This window comes from Falco cherrug, chromosome 9 (genome assembly GCF_023634085.1).
Source record: "Falco cherrug isolate bFalChe1 chromosome 9, bFalChe1.pri, whole genome shotgun sequence".
Classification (NCBI taxonomy): domain Eukaryota; kingdom Metazoa; phylum Chordata; class Aves; order Falconiformes; family Falconidae; genus Falco; species Falco cherrug.
In genome coordinates this window covers 26908656-26931667 of record NC_073705.1, presented here as the reverse complement: position 1 = coordinate 26931667, position 23012 = coordinate 26908656, and the positions used below count along the sequence as shown (strand labels likewise).

The window sequence follows — 23012 nt, the reverse complement described above, 5'->3', positions numbered from 1 at the left end:
AACTTCCCCCCCCTCCCCCCCCGCCAGTACTGAGATTACTGCTTTGCCTGTTGCTGCTCTTGCCTTGCTGTCTTGCACACACTGCACTCTATACCACCCATCAGTGGCTCTGAATGACCAGAGACACCGGCCCACTCTAGACACACCAAGCTACTGAGGAGGATGGAGCCCCATCCAAGTACCATGACACTGGCATGCACAGGTAAGGCTTTTCTGAACTGCTACTGGTTTATTCTTTCCATGAGCACCTCCACTACTTACATCTTCAGTCCTGTGGATTTCAGCTCAAGACTACTGCTCTTTGAGAGCAATGTCCTTCAGGTGACTCCTCCCTATATGGAGGAAGGGGGGGCAAAAAGACGCTGCACAGAAATAGGAAGGGAACACAGAGAAAAAGTTCTCCCATGACACAAGACAATCAAAAGTCTTAAAAATCCACTTAGAAAAGAGGGTCCTACAATGTTTTTGTTTAGCAGTTCTATTTTTAAGCCTACAGGTCAAAACAGGAAGCCACCATTACAATTTCCCCTTGCAAAGTGCTTTCACAGCAAAAATTACAGCCATTGCCAAGATTACACACATTTGGTTTCTTTTAGTGGTGCAGGGGATACCACAAACATACATGAGGTTTGTAACTTAAACATTATTCTGGAGATACAGGCCCCCTTGCAACCAAGGTGTAATTCTGACTTGTTTGTCAAAGATTATCTCTAGCCAGTGAACATTTCGTACAAACCAAGATTTGCTGAAGGAAGCAGTGGAGCTTTCAGCGGATGCGTCACTGAAAAGGACTGATGTAGCATTCAACATATCAGATTACTATTCAAAAGTCTTTAAGAGAAGATATTTGATACTTCATGACTGACACAAAAAGTTACTGGGAAGACTTAACACAGATAAATGGTTTCATGAGAGACTTGGCAGAGCATCAGCCATTAGAAAGACACCGCTCCAAGTTACACTAACAAATCTGAAATACCATGATGCTTTCATTCAGATACTGTGACAGGCAATGGTACAAAACACAAGCCAGCAAACGGTCCCAGACCTGCCATCAAAGTTGCATGCCCAGATCTACAGAGAATATAAACATGATTTTGATTCATTAAGTTTTGACTTAACAATTAGCAGCAAAAAAATGCAAACAAAAGTATAATTTGTATTCCCCAGCTGCAGCTTCCATTACATCAACTTCACCGTTGAGGTCAAGTGGGTGGAATAAACTTTACTACATGCTACAAAGCACATACATTTGCTAAAGGGCTGCACTTTGGAAATAATGGGATGAGAGACCTTCTCCCTTTCAAGATGAAAATGGCATAAAGACACCCCTGTTCTTAGCGTGCGATACCCAGAGATCTAATAGTTCGATTAGCCAGCTTCACTTATATTTTCTTCACTTCTAATTTGCAGTTCAAAGGTACCTTCCCCAGCTGAACTGAAGAAGGTACCTCTATTGGAAATTCAGCTGCACTAGTAAATCTGAACAAGGCACGCATGAAGAAGCACAGCCTGTTTGGCAAAAAGCTACGATACAAGTCTGTCACATCATGCATTACCCAACTGCAACCCAGTTGGATAGTTTGGAAGGAAAGGATTAGTATGTGTCATTCTCCCTCCTCCCCAGACACAGACACTATTTAAAACATTCACAACAAGAATTTCTGCACTGTTTGGACTACCAGACTCATACCACCCACTTGTAGCTGTGCTCTGCCCAGCCCTCCCAGACACCCTGGCAGCCCAGGGCTCAGTACGCTAGTTTATTCCAAAGCTTCACTTCTCTATCAATCTTTTGCCTCCCTCCTTTTCTCCTCCCCAAATAAAGGCAGGCTTCTATTTTCACTCTGGTTCTACCTAAAGTCTCCTGAAGACAAACAGCAGAGACTTGGGGTTGAATTATAGAGACCGCTGGGGAAAAAACAGCAGAAGACAGTTCCCATGTCCTTGTGACAGTCCATAATACTACAGAGAAACCTTTTTCTAGCAACTGCAATTTCCCCCCAGCAAGTGTAGCCCAGGTTGCTGCAGTGCCACTGGGAGGTGTGTGTATATACAGGACAAAGCATTTGAGCTGTACAATGCCCTGCATTACAGCTATGTCTAGTATGTGGTTTGCACAGATGTACACAACCATGGTATTTCCTACAGACCTGATACAAGGCAGCCAGTGGTATTTGCCATTTACGGGTCACTCCTTCGCAAGCAGCAGACTCCTAATGCCCTCCCATGTCTATTAGAAGAGGAAAAACAGGAGAGAAAAAAAAAAAGCACCAAAACCCCAAACCAACAACAACCATTTTGTGTCCCTCCAGGAACATAACAGCATTCTGCCAGTCCAAGGTCTTTCCTACGCGCAATAACAGTAGCTTTAAATTAAAGTGCTGCTTTACAAACAGTTTTTGAATGCATGCCTAGGGCCGCGGTAGCTCAGACCACTCCCTTTCCCTTCCTTCATCCTGCCTTGCACCTGCCACCTCTCCCAGCACAGTTTGCAACTCTGCCATGAGATGGACCTGAAGCCAACCTGGCCAAGGAGAAGTTAGTACGATCCCAAGTCTGGTTTCATTCATTGCAGATCTGCAAAGGAAAGATGCTAGGGAAGGTGAGAATGGTTCTTCTAGTAGTGGCACCACAAACTGTATACAACTCTTCTCTGTACTAAGCCAGGCCAGTTTCAATGCAGCTTCACTTGATTTTGAGGAAAGGGGCCTATTTCTGAGTCTGCTGGAAGCGAAGTCAAGGCAACCCATGCGAAACAATCTAAAACCAGGCTAGGATAGTTTAAGAGTGCCCACATGTCTTCTCCCAGACATTTGAAGATGTTGTTTATTAAAGTGCAACTTTATGCGTAAATAGGATTTATAATACAGCTCTTAAACGATCATATGATCTACAGCAGAGCAAGATGACCTGCAGGCACCTTGGCAATGCTTATCAAGCAGTAAAAGGTCACCTTTGCAGCCACAGTGTAGTGGGGACTGAAATATTTCTTCTGTATTCACCCAGCCTGTTCAATATCTATGATACAACATACTAGTTGCAGAAAAACTAGGGATTCCACATTTAACTTGTTAAGTCCTCCTAAAATTTAATGTCAAAGACATTTACTTTTGGATAATGGCAGACTGTGACAACAGTGCTTTCTGGTTTTTCCTTTTGTGTAGGATTGCAGCTTGTAATCAAAAAGTCATCAGATGGGTCCATTCCATCACACTCCCTTTAAACAGCATATACCCAAACAGGTTTTCTTTTGTTTCATGCGCTGTATTTCTGTCTACTAATAAAAGGGGAACCTCTAAAGAATTTTTAGGCATTGGACATGGCATTTTCCATATCAGGTGACGTGTTAGGATACCTCTCCCACAGGAAAAACTTCAGCCAAGATGAAGCTCCGTCAGTTCCAGAAGAAACTGTACCTATTTGTCTGACAGAGCAAGACACTGAACTCAACAGCCTGTGAGGCTCCTACAATCCCATCTGTCAAACCAAAATTTCAGATTTTACACGTACGCTTGTGCACAAACATAATATACATTAAAGTTATGAGGTGTCTTGAGAAGGCAGCTTCATCCCTCCTCTCGCTGTCTGCATTTATACTTACTGTCAGGTCAAGGAAAACAGACCTATGGTTTTACTGCTCAAGTTGTAATGTAGAGCTTCAGTAGTGCTTTCCAAATCTTCCTTATTCAATCTTCCCAATTCCCTTGGCACTGGTTATTTCAGATTCCTCCTAGTCTGTCACCAAGGTAACTTGTTCCTTTCCCCAACATCTTCAAAATCCTGTCACTGTTGCTCCTCACTGCTAGAGCCCAGACCTGGCCTTTCAGCCACTTTTGCACAGCCACTACAGCCACCTCCTACCTCCTTTGCTCCCTTTCCCAGCCATTCAGCACACCACTCTTGCCACCACAACACTCTGGTACTTCAGCCAGACACCTACCAAGTGTACACCCAGCTCAGTTGTCCCATCTTGAATTTTCAAGCCTGCATGGTGTACCTTGCTTTAGTATGCTACTACACACTCTCATGTGCTCTGCTCTTGTTGGACATCCCACTTGTCTAAATTCTTTCATCTTTTCCCACTCAGTCTCATGCCTTCCTTATGATGCTTCATCAACCTGAGCAGGCTCCCTCCTCCATGGTATCAAATAACCTGGAACTCTCAAATCCTTCTAAAATAGGCCTACCCTGACTTCCTGCCCTGCCCAACAAGCTTAGTTTTAGCCCTTCTCTAAAAGCTTTTAAAAATACCAAATAAATACCACCTTCCACTGTGAAAAAACATTTTCTGTAATAAGATGCATGCCAAATTGCCACTTGCCCAGGTTCCTTTGATGCACAGATTTCCTCTTTGTTTAGGCTGTAAACTATTTGGGACAGGAACCTCGCCTTTAAGCAGCTAAAATACCATGCACGCTTCCAGCCCTGCAGAATCAGTCTCATCTCTCCCAGGCAAATGGCCAGCACTCATACGTTTCTGTTTCCAAGTTCCAAGCGCCCCGTTTTTCATACCTCTCCTTCACCTATATTTTATAATTTTGCTCTTTTCTGCCTCCATAAATAAGTGTGGAAGTCATCTGCAGCACTTCAGGAGTCAACCAAGTAAGGGAGTAATTTTCTTTGCTCAGCTGGTGTTTCTATGTGCCCCCGGCTTTCTGTAACCCCATCCTTGTTTGATATGCCGGTAGGGGTGGGGATGGGGGGAACTGGGCTAGAAATTAGCCAATTAGCGATTTCTCAGCAAAATGCAACAGCCCCAAACCTACATCTTCCAAACCACAGAAGAATTTTCTTTCAAAATACTTTCCCCTCAGTCAGCAGTCTGCGCTTGCCCTCCCCCACTCCTCCGTTCCACCCCCCCTTTGTCAGACCTGCTTCTGGAAAAAGTCTCGCTGTTCCAGAAAGCAAAGCATTAATTCAACATGGACTTTGTTTTACTTGTCTAAATATTCAGCAGAGAAAATAACTGTCCGCAGTTATCAAATGTGTTCATCTGTAGACAGGAGCTCTTCAGCCTTTGTTCCTCTCTCCCCTCCCTCTCGCTTTTTTTTTTTTAAAATGACAGAAAACCTCATGCCAACAGATAAAAAAGAACAATAATGACATTTCTTCTAAACAGTTCTGTATTGCGCATGCTCTTTCTTCAACCAGCAAGGGGCAATAAACATTTACTACTTTCCTTGGAGCACACAGGAGGAGAAAAAAAAAAAAAAAAAAAAAAAAAAGAAAGAACAAACTAAATCTGAAGCTGATCTGTGCTGGTTTGGTTTAGCATGGCAAAGTAGCCCTGCTGTACTGTGAGTGGAAAAGATTTCATCAGCATCAGGAACAAGCAGGGAAAAAAGAGAGAAAACAAAGGGAGAAGTCCTGTAGGTAATGAGGGGGCTGTGAAAGAGGGCAGAGCAGCTCTGGTGGGATGCAGGAAAGGGTACGAGTGCACGAGCATACCAGTACTGATCAAGGGCTCTTTCTATGGCTAAGAAAACTGGCTGCAGAACAGCCCACCTGGGCTAGGAGATGGGGTTCAAGAATTGAGACCAGCTCAAGTTGGAGATGAAGTATCAAGACCACTGGGTTACACAGCTGCCTTCTATCTACACCCTGTCCACCTCTCCCCACCAAGCTCTCTCTCTCACTAAGTTAGGTAAGCAGTAGGAAGACCTATAGTTTCCAAGTTCTAACTTTAACTCATTCATTGAATAGCTTATTTCTTGTGCTAGCAGCTACTCTTAAATAATAGGCTTACCTGGCAGAAACTCAGCCTATATGTCACTATATTGTTGATATGAGTAACTTTGAAGTACTTTCCTCCATTTGGAAGTGTTTGGCACAAACCCAAAGCACCAGTAACTTACGTCAGATATCTGGGATACAGAACTGGCATGTAAACCCCCTGCTTTTCCCAATCAAACTGTAATAGCGCAAATGACTTCTCATGAAATTAGCCTGTAAACAAGCCTACATCCCCTTCCAGGGGAATTTCCAAATAAATGCATGTGCAGAATTAGCATTTTACACCGTACAAGAGAACATGAACTGCAGCTTGCAAGTCTAACGTGTCAGGACTGAGGAAAACTACAAATGTTCAGCTTCTCCTCAAAATTTGTATCTGTTATTTGAGTTTTGTAATATACAGACAAAAGTTTAGAAAATGTACTGCAAATAAAAACATTTAACACTTAAAGAAAGCAAGCTCTGCAGCTACATAAGAAACATAAACCAATGTAATCTCTTAGATCTGAGCATACCACGGACCATTTTAAAGAGAAGTTCAGAAACAAATGTCATCTGTTCCTCTTTGTAAAAACGGACTACAGCTGTTCTCATTGCAGATTTTTTTTCAGCTTTAGAAAGGGAGCACTATGATGATAATCAATAATTTGTCTTTCATGTTTCTTATTCACAGACCCAAATATCCCATTTGCTCCCAAATAGCTGAAGTTCAGGATGCTTAGCCTCTTCAAATGGCTTTGGAAAGGGTAGAAATAAATAAGCCATATGTTCCCCTGATAATTCTTCTCCATCAAGCAGTCTTCAAGAGAGAAGCAAACACTCTTTCCTTCTGCACTCAGGCTTTCCCAGTGTTTTTAATATCCAAGAATATCTCTTAGAAAATCCTGGCCTTCAGAAACAATGTTTAATTCCTTTGGTTCTGACTTTAGTGAGTCTATCATAGACCTGGTCAGTAAAAATGTTCATTAGTGGTACCCAAGAATAAAGGGGAGCATCCTTTACAGCTTGCTTTTAAACTCCAGTGAACTCTTGGAGCTAACCCTTCCAACAGCAGGGATTATCTCAAGCAGAATATCGCTGGGTGGGAAGAATTTCAGCCAAAATGTTTAATTGAATTTATTTCCAAGGAAGAGGCCAAGTGGGGGAGGGGATGCTGTTTTGCCCGAGCTGAAAAATTCTGGCAACCTCCTATTTAAGCAGCTCCAGTTCTTCTATGCTTTGGAGCAGGGACTTGAAGGTTGGCGGGGGGGTATGTATGTATACTTCATGTATTCTGTCATTTCAGTGCAAACCCACCCAAATTTGGCCTTGTTAGAAGTCTTTGGGGCTGGGATGGGAGGGAAAGGGAGAAAGAATCTCTTCTGACCTCACATAAACTGTGATCTGTTAGAGAACAGCAGGCTGGACACCAAGAGAGACTCATACTTTCAACAACTGCAGTTTGGAAGGCATAGATGTCTGTACAGGCTACAGCTATGCCAGATGATGAAGCCACTGTTTCCAACCTGTCCCCAAGTATTCAGATCACTTTCTTTACTTCCAGTGAGCCTGCTCTTGTAAGAGCTCCCTAACCTACTACTCCAGATGACATTAAGCAGTTTATTTTTAGCCAGCCTGCATAGCTGTGGCTGAAATGCATTGGAGAGAGCTTATAGGAACAGCTCAGCGACGGAGGGTGCCCCAAACCTTGAGATGTTACAGTTTGTGCCAAGTTCACGTGCCAAGATTTAGTTTGAGATAAAGCACATATCCCCCCAACACACTCAAAACCCCAGCACTGCTTGGGCCTAATAGGGAAGAAACTGTTAAGGAGCAAGAAAAAGGCTGGGATGGAAGAGACTAGGGGAGCCTGTGGTGGGGAAGACTGCCAGGAAAAGACACTGCAATACTGGGCAGAGGGCAGGTCTGGGGAAGATGCACACAGATGGTGGGCACGAGTGCAAAAGGGAAAACTTGGGAATGCAACTTAGGTCCTTGAGTCTTACCAGTCAACTACGCTAAAGGAACGATCATGCATTTTAAATTTTATGGAGCTTTGTTTGCAATATTGTAGGAACATGAAAGGATATATTTGCTTAAATTGTAAACAAACTGTTTAGAAAACTGATTCCCAGAAATTCTCCCTGTTAAATTGCCAGGAAGTATCTGGCTGAGTTTGACAATGCAAAATAAGTAGCTCCGAAACTCTTGGGGTACAGAAACAAACACAAGTCATCATGTGTGGTTATGGGGTGGGGTATTTTGGTGCCTTCAGGGTGTATTTGGTGGCTGAGAAGCAAGACCTTGTCTTCTAAGGGTACTTTCAGTTCCTGCAGGGTCAAGCTACAGGAGAAAGAACACCTCTCTTGTTATTGTTTCCTCAATAATACTTTCAGGCAAAGGTGAAAGGTCACTGAAAAGTTGTATGTGTTTGACACACATGAGTGTGTACGAAGAACTGCCGCCAAATCCACAAGAAGACAAATTTGCTGCTTTAAAAGTACATTCTCTCCCTAGTAGGATATGGCATCTTTTCCTCATCTAGGAAGCTTCTCTTGTGCTTGTATTTGGTTCCATCCTCTCAGTAAGGTTGTCTGAAAGCTGCAGAGATGCAAACGGTGCTTCCTCACTCCTCCTTCCTTTTTAAAGTGCAATGAATACCATATCTGAAAAATCCCACGAGAAGGGGATAGAAAGGGGTACCTCTGCTCTGGGAAAGACAATTCACATACACTGGAGAAATGCTTGGTTTGGAAGATTCCTCAGACTTCACCCAAATGTAGCTTCAAAACACAAGGTGTTCCCTCCTACCCTGCCATGCTCACTGTCAGACCAACAGAGCTAGAAAAACCCCATCAAAATGTTGCTAATGATGGTATTTTAAACACCTACGACTGACACCAAAAGCTACCAAAAGCTCTGAAGAAGTCTGTCTTTAGTACCAAGCACTGCCTGCAAGGAAGAGAGGGGACTGAAACTGGAATTATTCTCATCTTTCCACACCAAGTACTTTTCCAAGATGCACATCTCTGACCATGGCTTTTTGGCGCTCTTCTCATTTTAATAGCCTGAAAGTATCACTTGTCCTTCTTGAGGTAGGAAAGATTGAGTACAAGTATGTCCAAAGTTAAAACACAACAGATGTGAGCAACCCTAAGCAGCATGAGGATTCAGACTGCAGAGCTATCCTTGGTTATTAGCCTCCGGCTCTTGGGGTGCCTAACCCTGGCTCCAAGACACCCTTCAGCTGTCATGTACAAAATCCACATGTGAACTCTGGACCTTCAGTCTCTCTCTGCTAGAGTGCTGAAGATGCAGACCCCAGTGCACAACAGTCAAAGCTGCAGCATGGCTTTTGGTGCATCCTTAAGGGCTGGTGCCATAGGAAGCTATTAATTCACCTCGACTCTGCTGCCTGTTGACTATCCCGCCCAGCGTCCATCGCCGGTCCAGGCGTCTCAGGTGAGCCTTGCGTCGCTTAGAAACTAGTTTGGAACATGGATGGAAACAAACAAACAAACAAAAAAAAATGATGGGAGGGTGAGGAATAAAAACAAAAAATGGCATTTACAAGCATTGGTCTTGTCAGCAGGAATGAGTTAGGTGGGATACAGACATTTTGGTTTAGTTTATATAGTACAGTGGAACAAGTTAGCTTCTTGAGCCTGAGCAACATGAACCACCTAGAACTGACACAAGTTACCACCCTTGCTACTGGCTTTCCTTAAAAAAAAAACCCCAAAACCATACATGCACCCCAAACCAAACTGCTTGTCCAGGGAGGCTGCAGTAGCAGTACAGATCAACATCATGGATGCTGCATCTCCTGGTTAGGCTGCATAATCTTTGGAGAATTTAGTCTATTGCATATGACATCAAACCCAACAGGGCTCTAACCCTCTCTAAGCAAATTACTACACTATAAACAAAATCCAAGAAAAGGAAAAAAAAAAAAAAAAGGCAGCTTCTCTTATGTGAGTTCATTTGTAACAGCAGGAACAGAACCCAAGTGAAAAGTGTCTGATGTCTCCTTGCTTGCAACGCATGACTCACAATCACTGCCATAGCTAGTTCTCATGATCCAAACTTCTAATGTACTAATAAAAAGATATAAGAAAAAAACCTAACCTTGCAATTACTGAGCAGGCTCAAGAAGCTAAGAAGTTAGAACTGAGAATTAGTTACACACTGAAACAATAATTTATGCTCAAAATATAAATAAAGACAAGACACCTATGGAAATGGATTATGAGAGCAGCTGTGCACAGAGGACACCACTTGTTTTCTGGATCACGTATGTAGAACTGTACTCAGCTCCTTCTTCTGCTTATGAAAGCGTGAATGACACAGGAACCATTGGACCAGCACAGAAACATAGACAAACATCTCTCTTTTTCCGCTCAAGGGCTTCCATGCTAGTTTGGCAACTACTACAAGGATGCTTGGTGCTGCCACAAAGCAATGTAATCTATTATATTTCAGCTATCGCTGGGGTGCAAACACGATCGGTTTGCTAGTGATGCTGGGAAGCTGTCCATAAACTCTGATATCACATTGTTAGTAATCACTCAGTTCTGCTTATGTGCACTCATTTGGGGAATACAATCTTAGAAGAGAGGACACCATTGTCTTCTAGAACTAACTATAGACAATCAGGCACAGCAAAATTATTTGGGGAATCATTAGCTGAACAAGTAAAAGAATTAATAACTTCCCCCAAAATGGCTTTTGCCTTTTTGCCCTTTATATCTGTCAGGGGCTTAGATCAGACTTTTGCACCCAGCTCACTCAATTTTTCCCTTGCTGTAAAGCTTAAACCATCCCTAGTCACCCTAAGTGGAGGTGTGGCAAGTGGTGTTGAACAGACACAATGTCTAGTTTGTGGTACTCTGTACTTTCCCTTTGATCCCATGTGGATCAAAGCACCACCAAAAATTTTTAGAGGAGCTGTATTTCAAGTTTATAGATCACTGTGTTCTTGGCTAACAGAAATCAGTGATCTTCTTGGAAGCCTTGGTGGCACAGAAGATGAGCTGTCCTCACTCCTTACTGGTAATGTTTTTCTTACCAATTGGTTTAAGCTGGTGGCTTTCTCCAAATCAACTGGACATTAGACTGTCAGTTACACATACACACTACATAAGAGGCAACACAGGACACTCCACTAGACATACAGATTATAGCAGAGAGAGAAGCTAAAGCTAAATTCAGAGTAAGGGTGCCTGCATTAGGAGGTTTCTGTACAAGAAAGGAGGAAATTGAAGATGCTGAACTTAAAAAGGCTTGCAGGAAGGAGTAGATTCAAGTGTCAACACAGAGCAGTCATCCACAGCTCCTTGCTCATGCTGGGAATTTGGAGGATTCATCCATCCGGGAGCATCCCTTGAACACAGTGGATCACAGATCCAGCATGCCATGTCCTCCTCACAACACATAACCATCCCCAGTGATAGCCCTTCTATACCACAGTGATGCTTTTGTATGACTCGGGGTGGATTTTTTTTTCTTCTCAACAATATTGAATTTTGCCATTTGATCCCAGACTCGGACTTGGTTGGTCATGCCACAGTCACCAGAAAGGTTATTTATCAAGTGTCTAAATGTTTCCAGAGAACATTTTAAGACATTTACTTTAACAGCTCCTGTGGCTGTGAATGCTTCAGATTGCTTTCATGAATGTTTTCAAAGCCTTGTGAAATGGTGTTGGTCTAAACACATGCCCAGGTAGCAGTCAGCTGCCTACCCTCACCCTGACAAAAGATCTTGTGCAGGCTCAGATGCAGACAGGAAGCACTTTCGTCTTTTTCAGGGAACAGACTATTTAAACAGAGACACATGGAAATATTACTGCTATGCAGAGGCAGCATTATTAGTAAGCTGCATACAGCACCTCCTTATCTTTACAAGGGCCTGCCACAGCAGAGCGAACCTCTGGGTCTGCCTGTCTTGAGCACTTGTTTCAGGCCCACTGCAAATAGAAAGGGCTAAGAGGCTGATAACAGAGAGCTCCCTACATTAATGTTTCTACCATTTCAGCATAGGCAGATTGCACAGATTGCACAGTTGCAGGAAGTCAACATCTCCAGGAGTCACTCTGAAAATTGTATGAAGTCTAAATCCAGGGGCTAGGGCACTTAATCCACTTGAGATGACTTCCTCCTCAGTTACACTTGAGCCCCTTTCTCCTGCCTACTGAGAGTTGGCAAGTTTTCTGTGTAAGTATGTTCATTTTTATACACTTTTCTTTAAGAAAGTGAATCTGAGTTGTTCTTTCCTCTCTTAGGGAATAACTATTAGGAGAAGAACAGCCCAAGTAAAGGACTGGAGGGGGGAAAATACAACAAAAGAAGTCCCAGTTTATGTGGTTAATAACATAAACCAAAGTTACTGAAAAGCAAGCAAAAGCTGAGGCACATCAAAGTAGCTGCAGAGGTAATGCAATTAGATTTGTCACTGAGATGGAACTGAACAGAAAGGGAACACCACCCAGGTTTCAGTGTATCTGGATTTGGAGTAAGGCAAGAGCACAACTGCTGACCAAAGCTGAGGAGAGCAGTGTAATGGATTAAAAAGGGGACTGAGAGGAAAAAGATAAGGAACATTTGATGGCTTTTCCATTACCCAGGAAAGACTGCTATGTGGCAACAGCCCCGTGCAGCGTACACCCCAGAGGGCAACATGAAAGGCAGAAAAGAGCTTGGAATGAAAGCAGTTTAAGCACTAAGGCTGTCAAGCATGCACCATATTTAAGTCAGGAAAAGGGAGGAAGCTACAGAACAACAGACAAGGCATTCTTCAACTCTTTCAGAAGAGAGCAGTAAGTTTTTGTTCTTTACTAACAGGGAAATTTTACTAACTGCTTTTGCATCCGCTAAGATGTTGCATCATAGCAGACTGGTTCCCAGCCTACAGTCTACAGCCAGTCTGTCTCTAAACCCTAAGTGACCCAGGATATGGGCAGCTTTGAGCAGGGAAAAATGAGTTACAGAGCCAAAGATTTCAATAAGCCACAGATGTCACCCTTGGGGCCCAGTACAAAGTTATGTTTTGCCTGTGTGCTATCTTAATGAGCAGATGGTCACCCCAACACATCTCTAAGCCTCCTGACTGTGCTAAGGAAAGGTCAGCTGAGTTTCCACATACGTTTTACATGAGTGTCACATCAAAAGCACCTAGAAATTTAGCAAGATACTCATTAGAATGGAGCAAATAATAGTAAGTGTCCTTTGTACACAGTTGTTACATGAGAATTCCATTAAGATGTGGTTAGCCTTTCATAATGGAACAGAGGAACACGTGAGGTTGTACTATTCCATTTCTGGAACCTGAATTAAGCATCTTTAGCCAAAAAAAGAAGCACAGCTAAATACATATACATGATGAATGGCATCTGAGTTTTAATAGAATGAGACCACACCATATAAAATTACCTTTCCACACAATTACAGACCACAGCAAACAGCAGTGCAAATAGTTTCAAGGATTAATTAAAAAAAATTGTAATGAGAAGCAAATTGTATCAAGAAGAAGCCATTAAAGTTAAATCTCACTCCTTTTAATGGTGTGTGGCTCTAACAAGCATCTTCTTCCAATTAAAAGCTCTCACTTGTATAATTTCTGCAAACAAGCCATGCAAGTTCTCTCCTTCCAGGGACATGAGAGTCCAAGACTTCCACCAGAATATACTGCTTGGACTTGCACCTAAGTTATCTGTATGCTTTTTAAGGGTATTAAAATGAGCATCATTTCAGTTTTTGAACCTTTTGTCACACTGGGAGCCCAAGCTGCTCACAGAGGGATTACAGACATGGTACTTCACTCCAATTTCTTCTGCAATAGTTTATTTGCTAATAGAAGACAGCAGAGCAGGTTACTGCACTGGATTAAACAGCCACAAGTGGCAGCAAAAGTTTTCAACATTCTCCTATGGGGGGAAAAGCATAAAGCAAGTATCACTTTCCCTTTGACAACAGAAAGCTTTCCATACCTTCCCCAAGTTTGGACGTGTTGATGTCAGAGTCATCTCTGGTTCCATTTTGACATTCCAGGTATGTAGCAGGAACCCAGCCCTGCTCCTCTGCTGTGCTCACAAACCACCAACCTACAAAAAGAAATAAAAGAAGTTGCTCAGTCAACATTCAGAAGAAGAATAGCAAGATGCTACTGAGAAGGCGGTACAGTACAGCAGCTTCAGTGCGGGTTTGAGTTACTCTGCAACCTGTTAGGAGAGGGGTTTAGTCCCATTACACCATTTCTATCAGATACTCACAGTGGTAAACAAGCATGCAGACAGGCCTCATGTAAAAAAAGTGTGCAATGGCACAAACATCAGTTTATTTTAAGAAGCCTGTATTCAATCCATGACAACTCTGATATGAGCTCTCCAATTCAGTTTCTCAAGGCAAGTCTTGCAACATATACATCTACAGTATTGAAACACTTTCTATGTGTGTATGCGTACGTGAACATATGGGAAATAGTGCAAATGCTACCTCAAATTAGAATTTGGTATCACAGAACTCAAAAGATGGAAATAGTAAAGAGTTTAGTAGAAGGGCACAGATTTCAAACAGGATACAAAATAAGTGCTTCTAGAACACTTGTCACTGCAGCTGGTGTTTAATAAACATGACCTGAATTCAATGCCCTAGGAAGCTGGAAAGTACTGCACAGAACAGAAGTAAGAGAGAAAAGCTAACTGAAATGTGACTTCAGGCCATAAACACCAGATATTTGCCTTCGCGCCTAAACATGCAAGTTTCTACTACTATCTACAAAAATGTGGAGTATTCACCAACTATACAGATATAACCTTTAGGTCACATCCACGTGTAGACAAATAAGAATATAGGTGAGCCCTCTTTATTGGCTCATATGGGACCTAAATAATACCAGCCCTAAAGCATCCTAACCATAACTAGCCTTGCCTGCTTTCTTGCTTGGCTACACTGACTTACGGAATCCTCCACTGAAGTAGAATCACTCACCCAAGAGTGTGCTGCTCTCAGATGTGAGCACAACTAGATTCTGCTCCACTCAGATAAAGGCAGAATTAAGACACAGGACAACAAAAAGCCAAGCAGGTAAACACCATTTATGTTGTTTTCTACAACCTCCCAGCCTCCCAAATAATGCAAATTGCTTTCTCAGGACAATACAAGCTATTGTTTGACACCAGTCTTCTTTCAGCCTCCCCAAAAGGGAGTTGAGAAAATAGCTATTTCTGCACATGCACCTCAAAACAGTTTATAGACTTTAATGGCTGCCATAAACCAAACAAATTTCACAGGAGACTCCCATGCCTGCCTTTGCTCATCACAGGCAGGGACAAGCCAGCTTGGTTCGTAAACAGGGGCACAAAAACTAGTTAGTTTATGGTGGGGCAAAGCCCTGAGCTGTGTGACAGAGGCCGCCCTCCCACAGCTGGGAGGCTGCACCCCTGGGCCCAGCGTCACTGGGCTCCACCGCCATGCCACATGCACCTTCCTTTAAACAAAACCAAAAAAGAGCAGCAACCTGCTGAAACAATGCTCAAACATTCACGCTAAAAGTCACCCAAGTTCATTCCAAATCCCATCATGGAAGATTTTACCAGAGAACAGTAGTTACAAAGCCATGTTCTCCTCCCTGGGGCCTGTGGCTAGGAGACAATGTGCCCCAAGCAACAAACCTCTCGCTGGCCACCGCACAGCTGCTAGGTAGCTCTATTTATTTACTCTCATAGCTCAGACATGGCTTTCCATTTTCTGGCACAGCAGAGGTTTGGAAACTTTGCTTCACAAGGCTCATGGTTGGAAAGTTTAAATTTAGTTATTCCCCCTCAGCAGGAGGTGGATTCTCCTGCCACGAAGCCCACAGCAGCGAACACACAGGATCTGCCACAGTGTTTCAAAAACACATCTTCATGGTTGTTCCTGATTTTACTAGTAACTTATCGACATGGGTAGCACACACAGTTTAACATACACTTATAATTAGGCACAAAATGTCAGCAACTCTTTCAGCTGATATCAATTAGACTGGAATAGTTTATGTAAACTCTTTGTCAGAAAGAAATTAAACACAATTGCACAAAACCGGACTTGCCTACACTTAAAAACGTGTGCTTGGGCCAAACTCAAACCATGGTAAAACCATCTTTGGAGGTCTGGATAACACAGGCTTGACGCCGACCCAGTGCTAGCCCGTGTTGCAATACAGCTCCTCTGGTTTGGCTCACTGCGACGCATCATGGCCTCGCATCTGAGTCTGAGGGCTCGTGTCTGGGGCCACGGGGTAGCTGAGCCACCATCCCTCTGAACAGGGCTCCCGGCTATAAGGCAGCCCCTCACTCCCACATGTGCCTCCCCAGTATCACTGTGCCTCCCTACTGCCATTCCCAGCTCCTGAAAGGCCTCAGCAGCAAAGCCTCACACCTCCACCGACCTTATGAACAGTATCCCACGTGCCAGTTGGAGGCCAAGTCACATTTGAGGTAGGTTATAGTCCAGTAATGCAACCAAACCGATCACAATGTGTGGACGGAGCATGTAACAGTGTAAGTGAAGTTTTAAGTTACTTTGATTCTTCAAGCCATCACTAAGATTAAAGCTTCTAATCGCCACACAGCTCATGAAAGTTATCATTCTTCACCCTGTGTGTCAAGGTGAAGTATAAATGAGAAAGCTCCACAACTACTAAGAGATCAGCAGCATCTGTCCAGGTTCAGAAAAAAATCCAGCCCCTGCTCTGAAATTCTCTTCTCCCATTTCACACTTGCTTCTCAGGAGGACAAAAGAAAGGCTTTAATGCAGCTCATTGGAATAGCATGCCCACAGGAAAAAAAAAAAAAATGTTCTACTTAAACAGCCTGAACAACTGAGAAGCCTGAGAAACTTCCAGCAGCACCTCCCAGAAGCAGAAAAGTCAAAAATGGATGCTCACAAGCAAGACATGCAAGATCTCAGAGTGGCTGAGCAAACATTGCAGAGGCAGCTTACTCCATAAGAGGTGAAAATCTGAATTACGATGGCACATCTAAGCCATAACCCTACAGAAAGGAAATTACAGCACAGTGCAAGAACTGACACACTCCTACCAGAAAATGACTGAAGTGCAGACAAGTTCCACAATGCAGTCCGTGCATGACAGCCACAAACTGCAGAACTCCGCCCAGCTGATCATGATGTACTTGCTCTGTACCATTCCCTCACTAGAAGCATTAGGACAGCTGCCATTTGGTCCCTCCACAGTTTTACCCCTCAACCCCAGGTTCATGGTTTGCAGACAAATTAGCCAGACTGGCCTTTGTTTACAAAAAGCCAGGGCTATAATTGAGCAAGCTATCTCTTGTCCCCTCCCCTGCCATCTTTCCCAACACAGAGCAGCACAGAAATGTTGTTAGAAAACTCCCTTTTGAAATACAGAACAAAACATTGCATTTATTGAGTTCTCCCTCTATGCTAGAGTTGAGCTTCACTTCACAACTCATTATTAAAACCATTCTGCAGCAACATCTGCATGGAATTATGTAAAGTTATCTCTCTGCATTGCCAAGCCAGTCTGAGGTTTGCTCTTGCACTCACACCATCTGTAAAAATTAGGCAGTGCTTTACAGCTTGAGTTAACCCTTACAGATGCCCCTATCTCTCAGGCATCAAAACACAGCTCTCAAGCTCATGTGGCATGGATGTCTAGACTGACACTCATCAGCCCTCATCCCTGATGAGGGCTCAAGGGAAGCTTGAGCCTCACAGAAGGCACACAGGGAGTTGTAGCCACTGTGCCCAGACCAAGCTCAGCTTCCCTGCATCACTTTAAATCCTGCTTCAATACTAATCCAAGAATATGAATTTTTAAGGTAGAAGTGCAATTTTCTCCCCACATATGTTGACCCTTTGGTCAGCATCCCTACCTGCAATAGCCAAGATCTCTCTACACTCAGAGTCCATCTAGGCTCTGATAACTCTCAGGCATTTTCAGCATGGAGTGACAACAGTTAACAAGATATAAAAGGTTCCACTTGCCACGCATACATACACATGGCAAGATGATGATTGAAAAATGGAATGGTCACACTGGAGAATGAATAAGTGACAAAAATACTTTGATTCTAAATATCATGTTCTTGCTTTTAATTGCATCACCAGCCCTCTCCCCAAAAGGCTTTACAAAAAGCAAAAGAAACAAGCAAGTGTTATCTACAACCCACACCATGGAAAACTACTAGAACATAGCTAAAGGACTATCTTATATGCAAGTTTTGTTGATGTTTACATGCATCCTCACCCATCCATGCTTCAATATCATCCTTTTCTCCACAACAACAGGAAAATTAGCTATTCCTGTACAAGTCTGCCTAATCATAAGATGCTACAATTCTCTTTAAAAAATAGACACACAAAACCCCAGCAGGATCACGCTGAACAGTGGTTTCTAATTCTCCCATAGCCATTAATTTCTCTGTAAACTTTGATTGTCAATTTATGAACTTTACTAAAGTAAACAAGAATAGCAACACTGTAAAAGGGAATGGGAATCTCTCCTGCATAAGTGGACTACACAGTCTTCTAAACAATTACTTAAAAAACACTCTACCTCTCAAGAGTCTTAGAAAAATCCTACTCAAGCAGCAGTCTGGTACATTTGACATGCGCTCTTTGGAGTTAAGAGCTGCTCTGTTTTAAGTCCTTCTACCTTGGAACTCTCTCTCTCTCTCTCTCTCGGTTTTGTTGTTTTTTGTTTTTTGTTTTTTTTTTAATCCAGTAACTTAAGTTGTCCTACAAAGCAGTACTAGATGCAGTCAGGTCACTTCCAGACCTGGCGCACAGACCTCTTCATGCCAACAGCTAATATCTTCCTTCAGAGATGTCATATGCTTTAAAAAAAAAAGAGCAAAAGCTAAGGTCAGAGTATTGCTGCATAGAAGAAGGTGCTTTTTTTTTTCCACCCCTTGAGCTCTTCCTACACAGTACATGTGTATTTGATACACAAAAGGAAGTCAGTCATAATTGCCTCCAACAGACCTCCAAAGAATATGCAGAAGCAGAAATATAAAGGCACCAGAAGTAGCATTTTGCAAGAGGGATTTTATGCAGTAACCATATTCTCACACCCACTTCCTAAAAACTCACTACACTGTCCACACACTGTTTAGACACTATCACTGTACATGCTGGCTCTGCTTTCTGTAGAAGGCTCCTTCAGTCCCACACACTTGGCAAAGGTGCTGGGTTGAAAGCATCAAATTTTTATGAAGGTCGGTGTCTGATTTCTAAGCATTTTGTCCTTATGATTCACAGAAGAGCCATCATTATTTTAAATATGGAAATATATGCATGATGTCTTTCTAGCATGGAGCTGACTATAGTTTGGGGTACAGAAGTCTGTGTGTGAGTCACTGCACAGCAGACTAAAGCTGTCATCTCAGGATGAATTATTAAAGTTGGTGAAATATTAAAGGCAGCTTTTCTCTTTAAACACATGATGTTTCCTAGGTTGTGTGCACTGCAGACTTCATTGCAGCCACCGCTCAACCACAAAGCAATGTTTGTCTCATTTTAAGGATGGAAGTAGGGCTCAAACAAAGACATGCTCGAGAAGAAAGATGTGCTTGTGGCAGACATCCTACTTGAGCACAATTAAGATCCACAGCACAGGTTCTCAGCCTTTTATGTGCCATACCCAAAGCAGATTGGGCCACATACTAGGGTTCCAGCTCAACCATGTGTCATGATCCTCACAGCCAGTTTAAGAGCATGGTTTGTATGGCCAACCCCACTTCCCATGGGAGCCTCATTCTGCAAAGTGTTGCAACCCCAAATGTCACTCCTAACTGCTCTCACAGTCAAGACTGAAGGTTGTAGTCTTGCTTGCAACTACTACGGGTTGCACTCTAGGTATTGAGTACTGCTTTAAGAACTCAGGAATAAAACTTAACATCCCAAGTTAATGCTTAACACCAAGAGGTTTTTAAATTTGTTGCTGAAATACCCCAAGAGCCCCTGAGCACTGTGATGGGGTGGAGCTGCTAGCTTTCTCACGTGAAAGAAAAGAGGAAGAACGATCACACCTGTCACTCATTTCCTTGTAGCCCAGCATGGGAAATTTGAACTTCCACATGGGTCATGAAACAGGATTTCTACCATAGGATTAAAAGTGGAAAGAAGAATTACAAATGCAAAAACTCTGCCTTTTTTTTTTTTTTTAATAAACATGAGCTTTTCAAATAATTAAGATTTGAAATGTAATAAGCAGCGAACATTTTGCTCCTGGTACCAAATATGCCACAACTTCTAACAGGGCATACATTAGAAACCACACACCTGACCGCTGTTCAACAGCAGTCACACAGCCATAGGCTACATTCTGCCCAGCAAACTACCCTAAATATTTAAACTGGAGAAATAGTTATAGTATTTAGTGAAGGAAGAACATGTTGAAGAAGGAAGAGAGGCTGCACATTCCTGTGCTTTGCTCTAGCATTCAACTGAAATTTACAGAAGTCCCTACAGAAACATAATAGGAACACAACCTTAAGGATACTCTTAAGAGTATCACTTAGGAATCCCGACAACCCAAAGCACACGTGGAGTGCCACAGGAAACACTTTTCTTTCCCTTCTTAGAGAGGGTCTGAAAGCTGAGTTGTGTTCTCAGAGTACAGGCTGCATCAGTTTTTGCTCAATTTGGTGATGAAAAAAACACTTGAGAAGGTGGCTTCCTGAGGTGAGGGAGAAGATGGGGAGCAGGAGGTGGGGACTTCTGGATGGCTGGACTCTGTTGATATCATTTTTTGGCTATTAACAGAAGAGTACTTTGCCTTATGGAGCTAAAAGTTGGAACAAATGGTCAAGAGCCAAGACCACTGTTGCTGTTCTCCACCAATATTTGGTAGCAACTGCAAAAGCTTAGGACTTCGCAGCAGCACAGGGAATTGCATTCCTTGCACTACTTTAGGTGTTACCGAGTTCAAGGAAAAAAGAAGTGAATGTCAGAGTTCGGTGCTGTAATGTATGAAAAAAAGAATGGAGTTCTTTCCTGCAATGACTAGCTATTAAGGCAACTAGTTGTTTCAAGTCTATATGGTTATGGATTTGCTATCCTAATTCTTCCAGTCTGTCTTCTCCCTCCACCCCTACTACTAATCTTGTGGCATTGGTAGATGGAGACTTCTCAGCTGCGCTGTTAGCATATCGCCTTGCTGCTGTACTCCAGTTCCTGTGGTTGCAGAGCTAGCTGGCACAGAGGGCCCACTACATGTGAATAAATATCCTAGTTATTGCTGCCACACAGGTTTTTCCTGGACCAAAAGCAGCTGGCTAGGTGTATACGTAAGTACTCGATACAGTCCCGAAGTGTCTCAGATTCTGGCTTAAACATCTAGCTTGCTTGGATTAGTTTCACATCACATTATATGCATAAACACACATGTATATATGTGGAAATTCACACCCTGACCTCTGATTCAAATACATATTACCCTAGTTTTCTACTGTGATTGGAACCACGTTTCCTTGTACTTCTGGAAAAAGCAGAAGTGTTCAGAACATGGGAAAAGTTCATGGGAAAAGAGAAAATTGGATAATATACAACTCAGTTCTAATACTTTATTGGTTACATCACTAGTAGAGACGATGGATATTCAGAGTATCAGACAATTAGGAAATACATTATTGTATTTGTTCAAATCTTATAAGCTAGTAGGTGACAAGCCTTCCAGAGGTGCACATTCAGCAAAATACGTACATATTTATCTCTTATGACCATTGTGACTTGTGTGCATGTGTGTATGTAGGGAGTTGTTTACGTAAAGCACACAGTTTAACTTTGGGTTCTGGTAACACAAACTGATAATTACAAACTCCGATTGCTGTGTCTGCAGCTATTTGCTATGGCCCAATTGTTACCCAGGGGCTTCCCCTCCCTGTTTGAAAAAGGACCTCAGATTTGTGTATTGACACAGCTGGAATGAAAGAATCTGCCAAACACATTTTCAAGAATTCGCATGTACATCCACAAAGCCATCATAATCCAGTACAAATTACACAAGTTGTGTCCTTAAAGCAAGGGAGGAAACGCACTACTTATTATGTTAACAGTTACAGAAAAGTCTTGGACATTGTCTGTAAATCCCAGATCAAGTCCCATCACACTCCACGTCACCTGCTTCCCCTAAACTGTCACGTACCCTGAGCTCCCCAAGACAGAAGCAGAAGAAAGCATCATTTGCTAAACCTGACCATGGCCAACTCTGAAACACACACAACCAACAATGCCCAAGGTGTTTGCCAGCATCCCAAGATCACTGAACTTAGAGAATCCACAAAGCAATGAAGTCATCCAGTTCTAGAGGCCAGTCAGCACCCAAGAAGTTGCAAAAAAGGGTTTGCCAAGACTCAAACATCCTCATGCCTTCTAAAAATAAATTTAAAATAATCTTTCCCTTCCGGCTTTACTTGATTTCAAGAACACCTAACAGTGAAACTGTGTATGCAATGTGAGCTGCATTCCATATAGCCCAACGTGTTTGTGGCTCACAGCCTTTGTTCAGTTTGGGAACAAAAGAAACTAAAAGGGAGTGCTTTACTCAGAGGAAATACCTCATCAATCATGAGAAGGAACAAAGCCATCTTTAGGTGGGCATGCTGTACTGTGCAAGCAGCCTGGCTGCAGCTGTTAGCCTGTGAACACAGAGTACTGTACAGTAACGAGTAAAACAAGGTCTACCCATAGCCCAGTGGCTTTCAAGAGGTTACAGACTTGCACTGGTATACAGGCCAGAATGGTCCTACCATCCAGTCCACAGTATCAGCTGAGTTATTACAGAAAATACCTGCTTACTGATCGCAAATTTTCTTTTTCATTTGATCTGCTTGGAAACAGAATTTCCTGTCTGACGTCAAGTTCTGGTTGCATTATGTATAATTTTCACCTTTTCTTGCAATTTTTTTGTTTTAGGAAGCGATTTACAGACATCCTTCAAAGATGAAGTCTTTCTGATTTTAGTAACCACACGGCAAGTTAAGATTGCTAGAGGGCACACACACTCAACAGCCAGTATAAAGAGATGTGCATTAAGCCTCTGTAGGCAACAAGTGGCACTGGGCAGTATCTTCCTTTCTTCGTTCCTTTTCCCCAAAGTTTCTTTACTGCAGTGGATCCCAGAAGTCGACCAGCAGAGATACTGACTGCTGCTAATGTCTTTCAGTACAGCTTCCCTGATCATTTGAGTTCATGGGGCACTTTCCTTCCTCCATGTTCGATTACAGGCTAGAGTCCTTCATCTTCTGCTTCCAAAAGGATTTCTGTCCTGTATCT

At 42.7% G+C, this 23012-nt stretch overlaps 1 protein-coding gene across 2 annotated transcripts in view; it reads right to left on the bottom strand.

Annotated features, from left to right (window-relative positions):
- The window catches only part of SH3PXD2A (SH3 and PX domains 2A), a 272059-nt gene that overhangs the window by 26160 nt on the left and 222887 nt on the right, over positions 1-23012 (bottom strand). The window contains exons 8-9 of one of the 2 annotated variants that reach the window (XM_055720440.1): positions 13703-13816; positions 9117-9200 (exon numbers count right to left, since the gene is read on the bottom strand). In XM_055720440.1, coding sequence (XP_055576415.1) covers positions 9117-9200; positions 13703-13816 — 198 coding nt within the window. The remainder of the gene's footprint in view (positions 1-9116; positions 9201-13702; positions 13817-23012) is intronic. The other variant, XM_055720441.1, reaches the window with a different exon arrangement.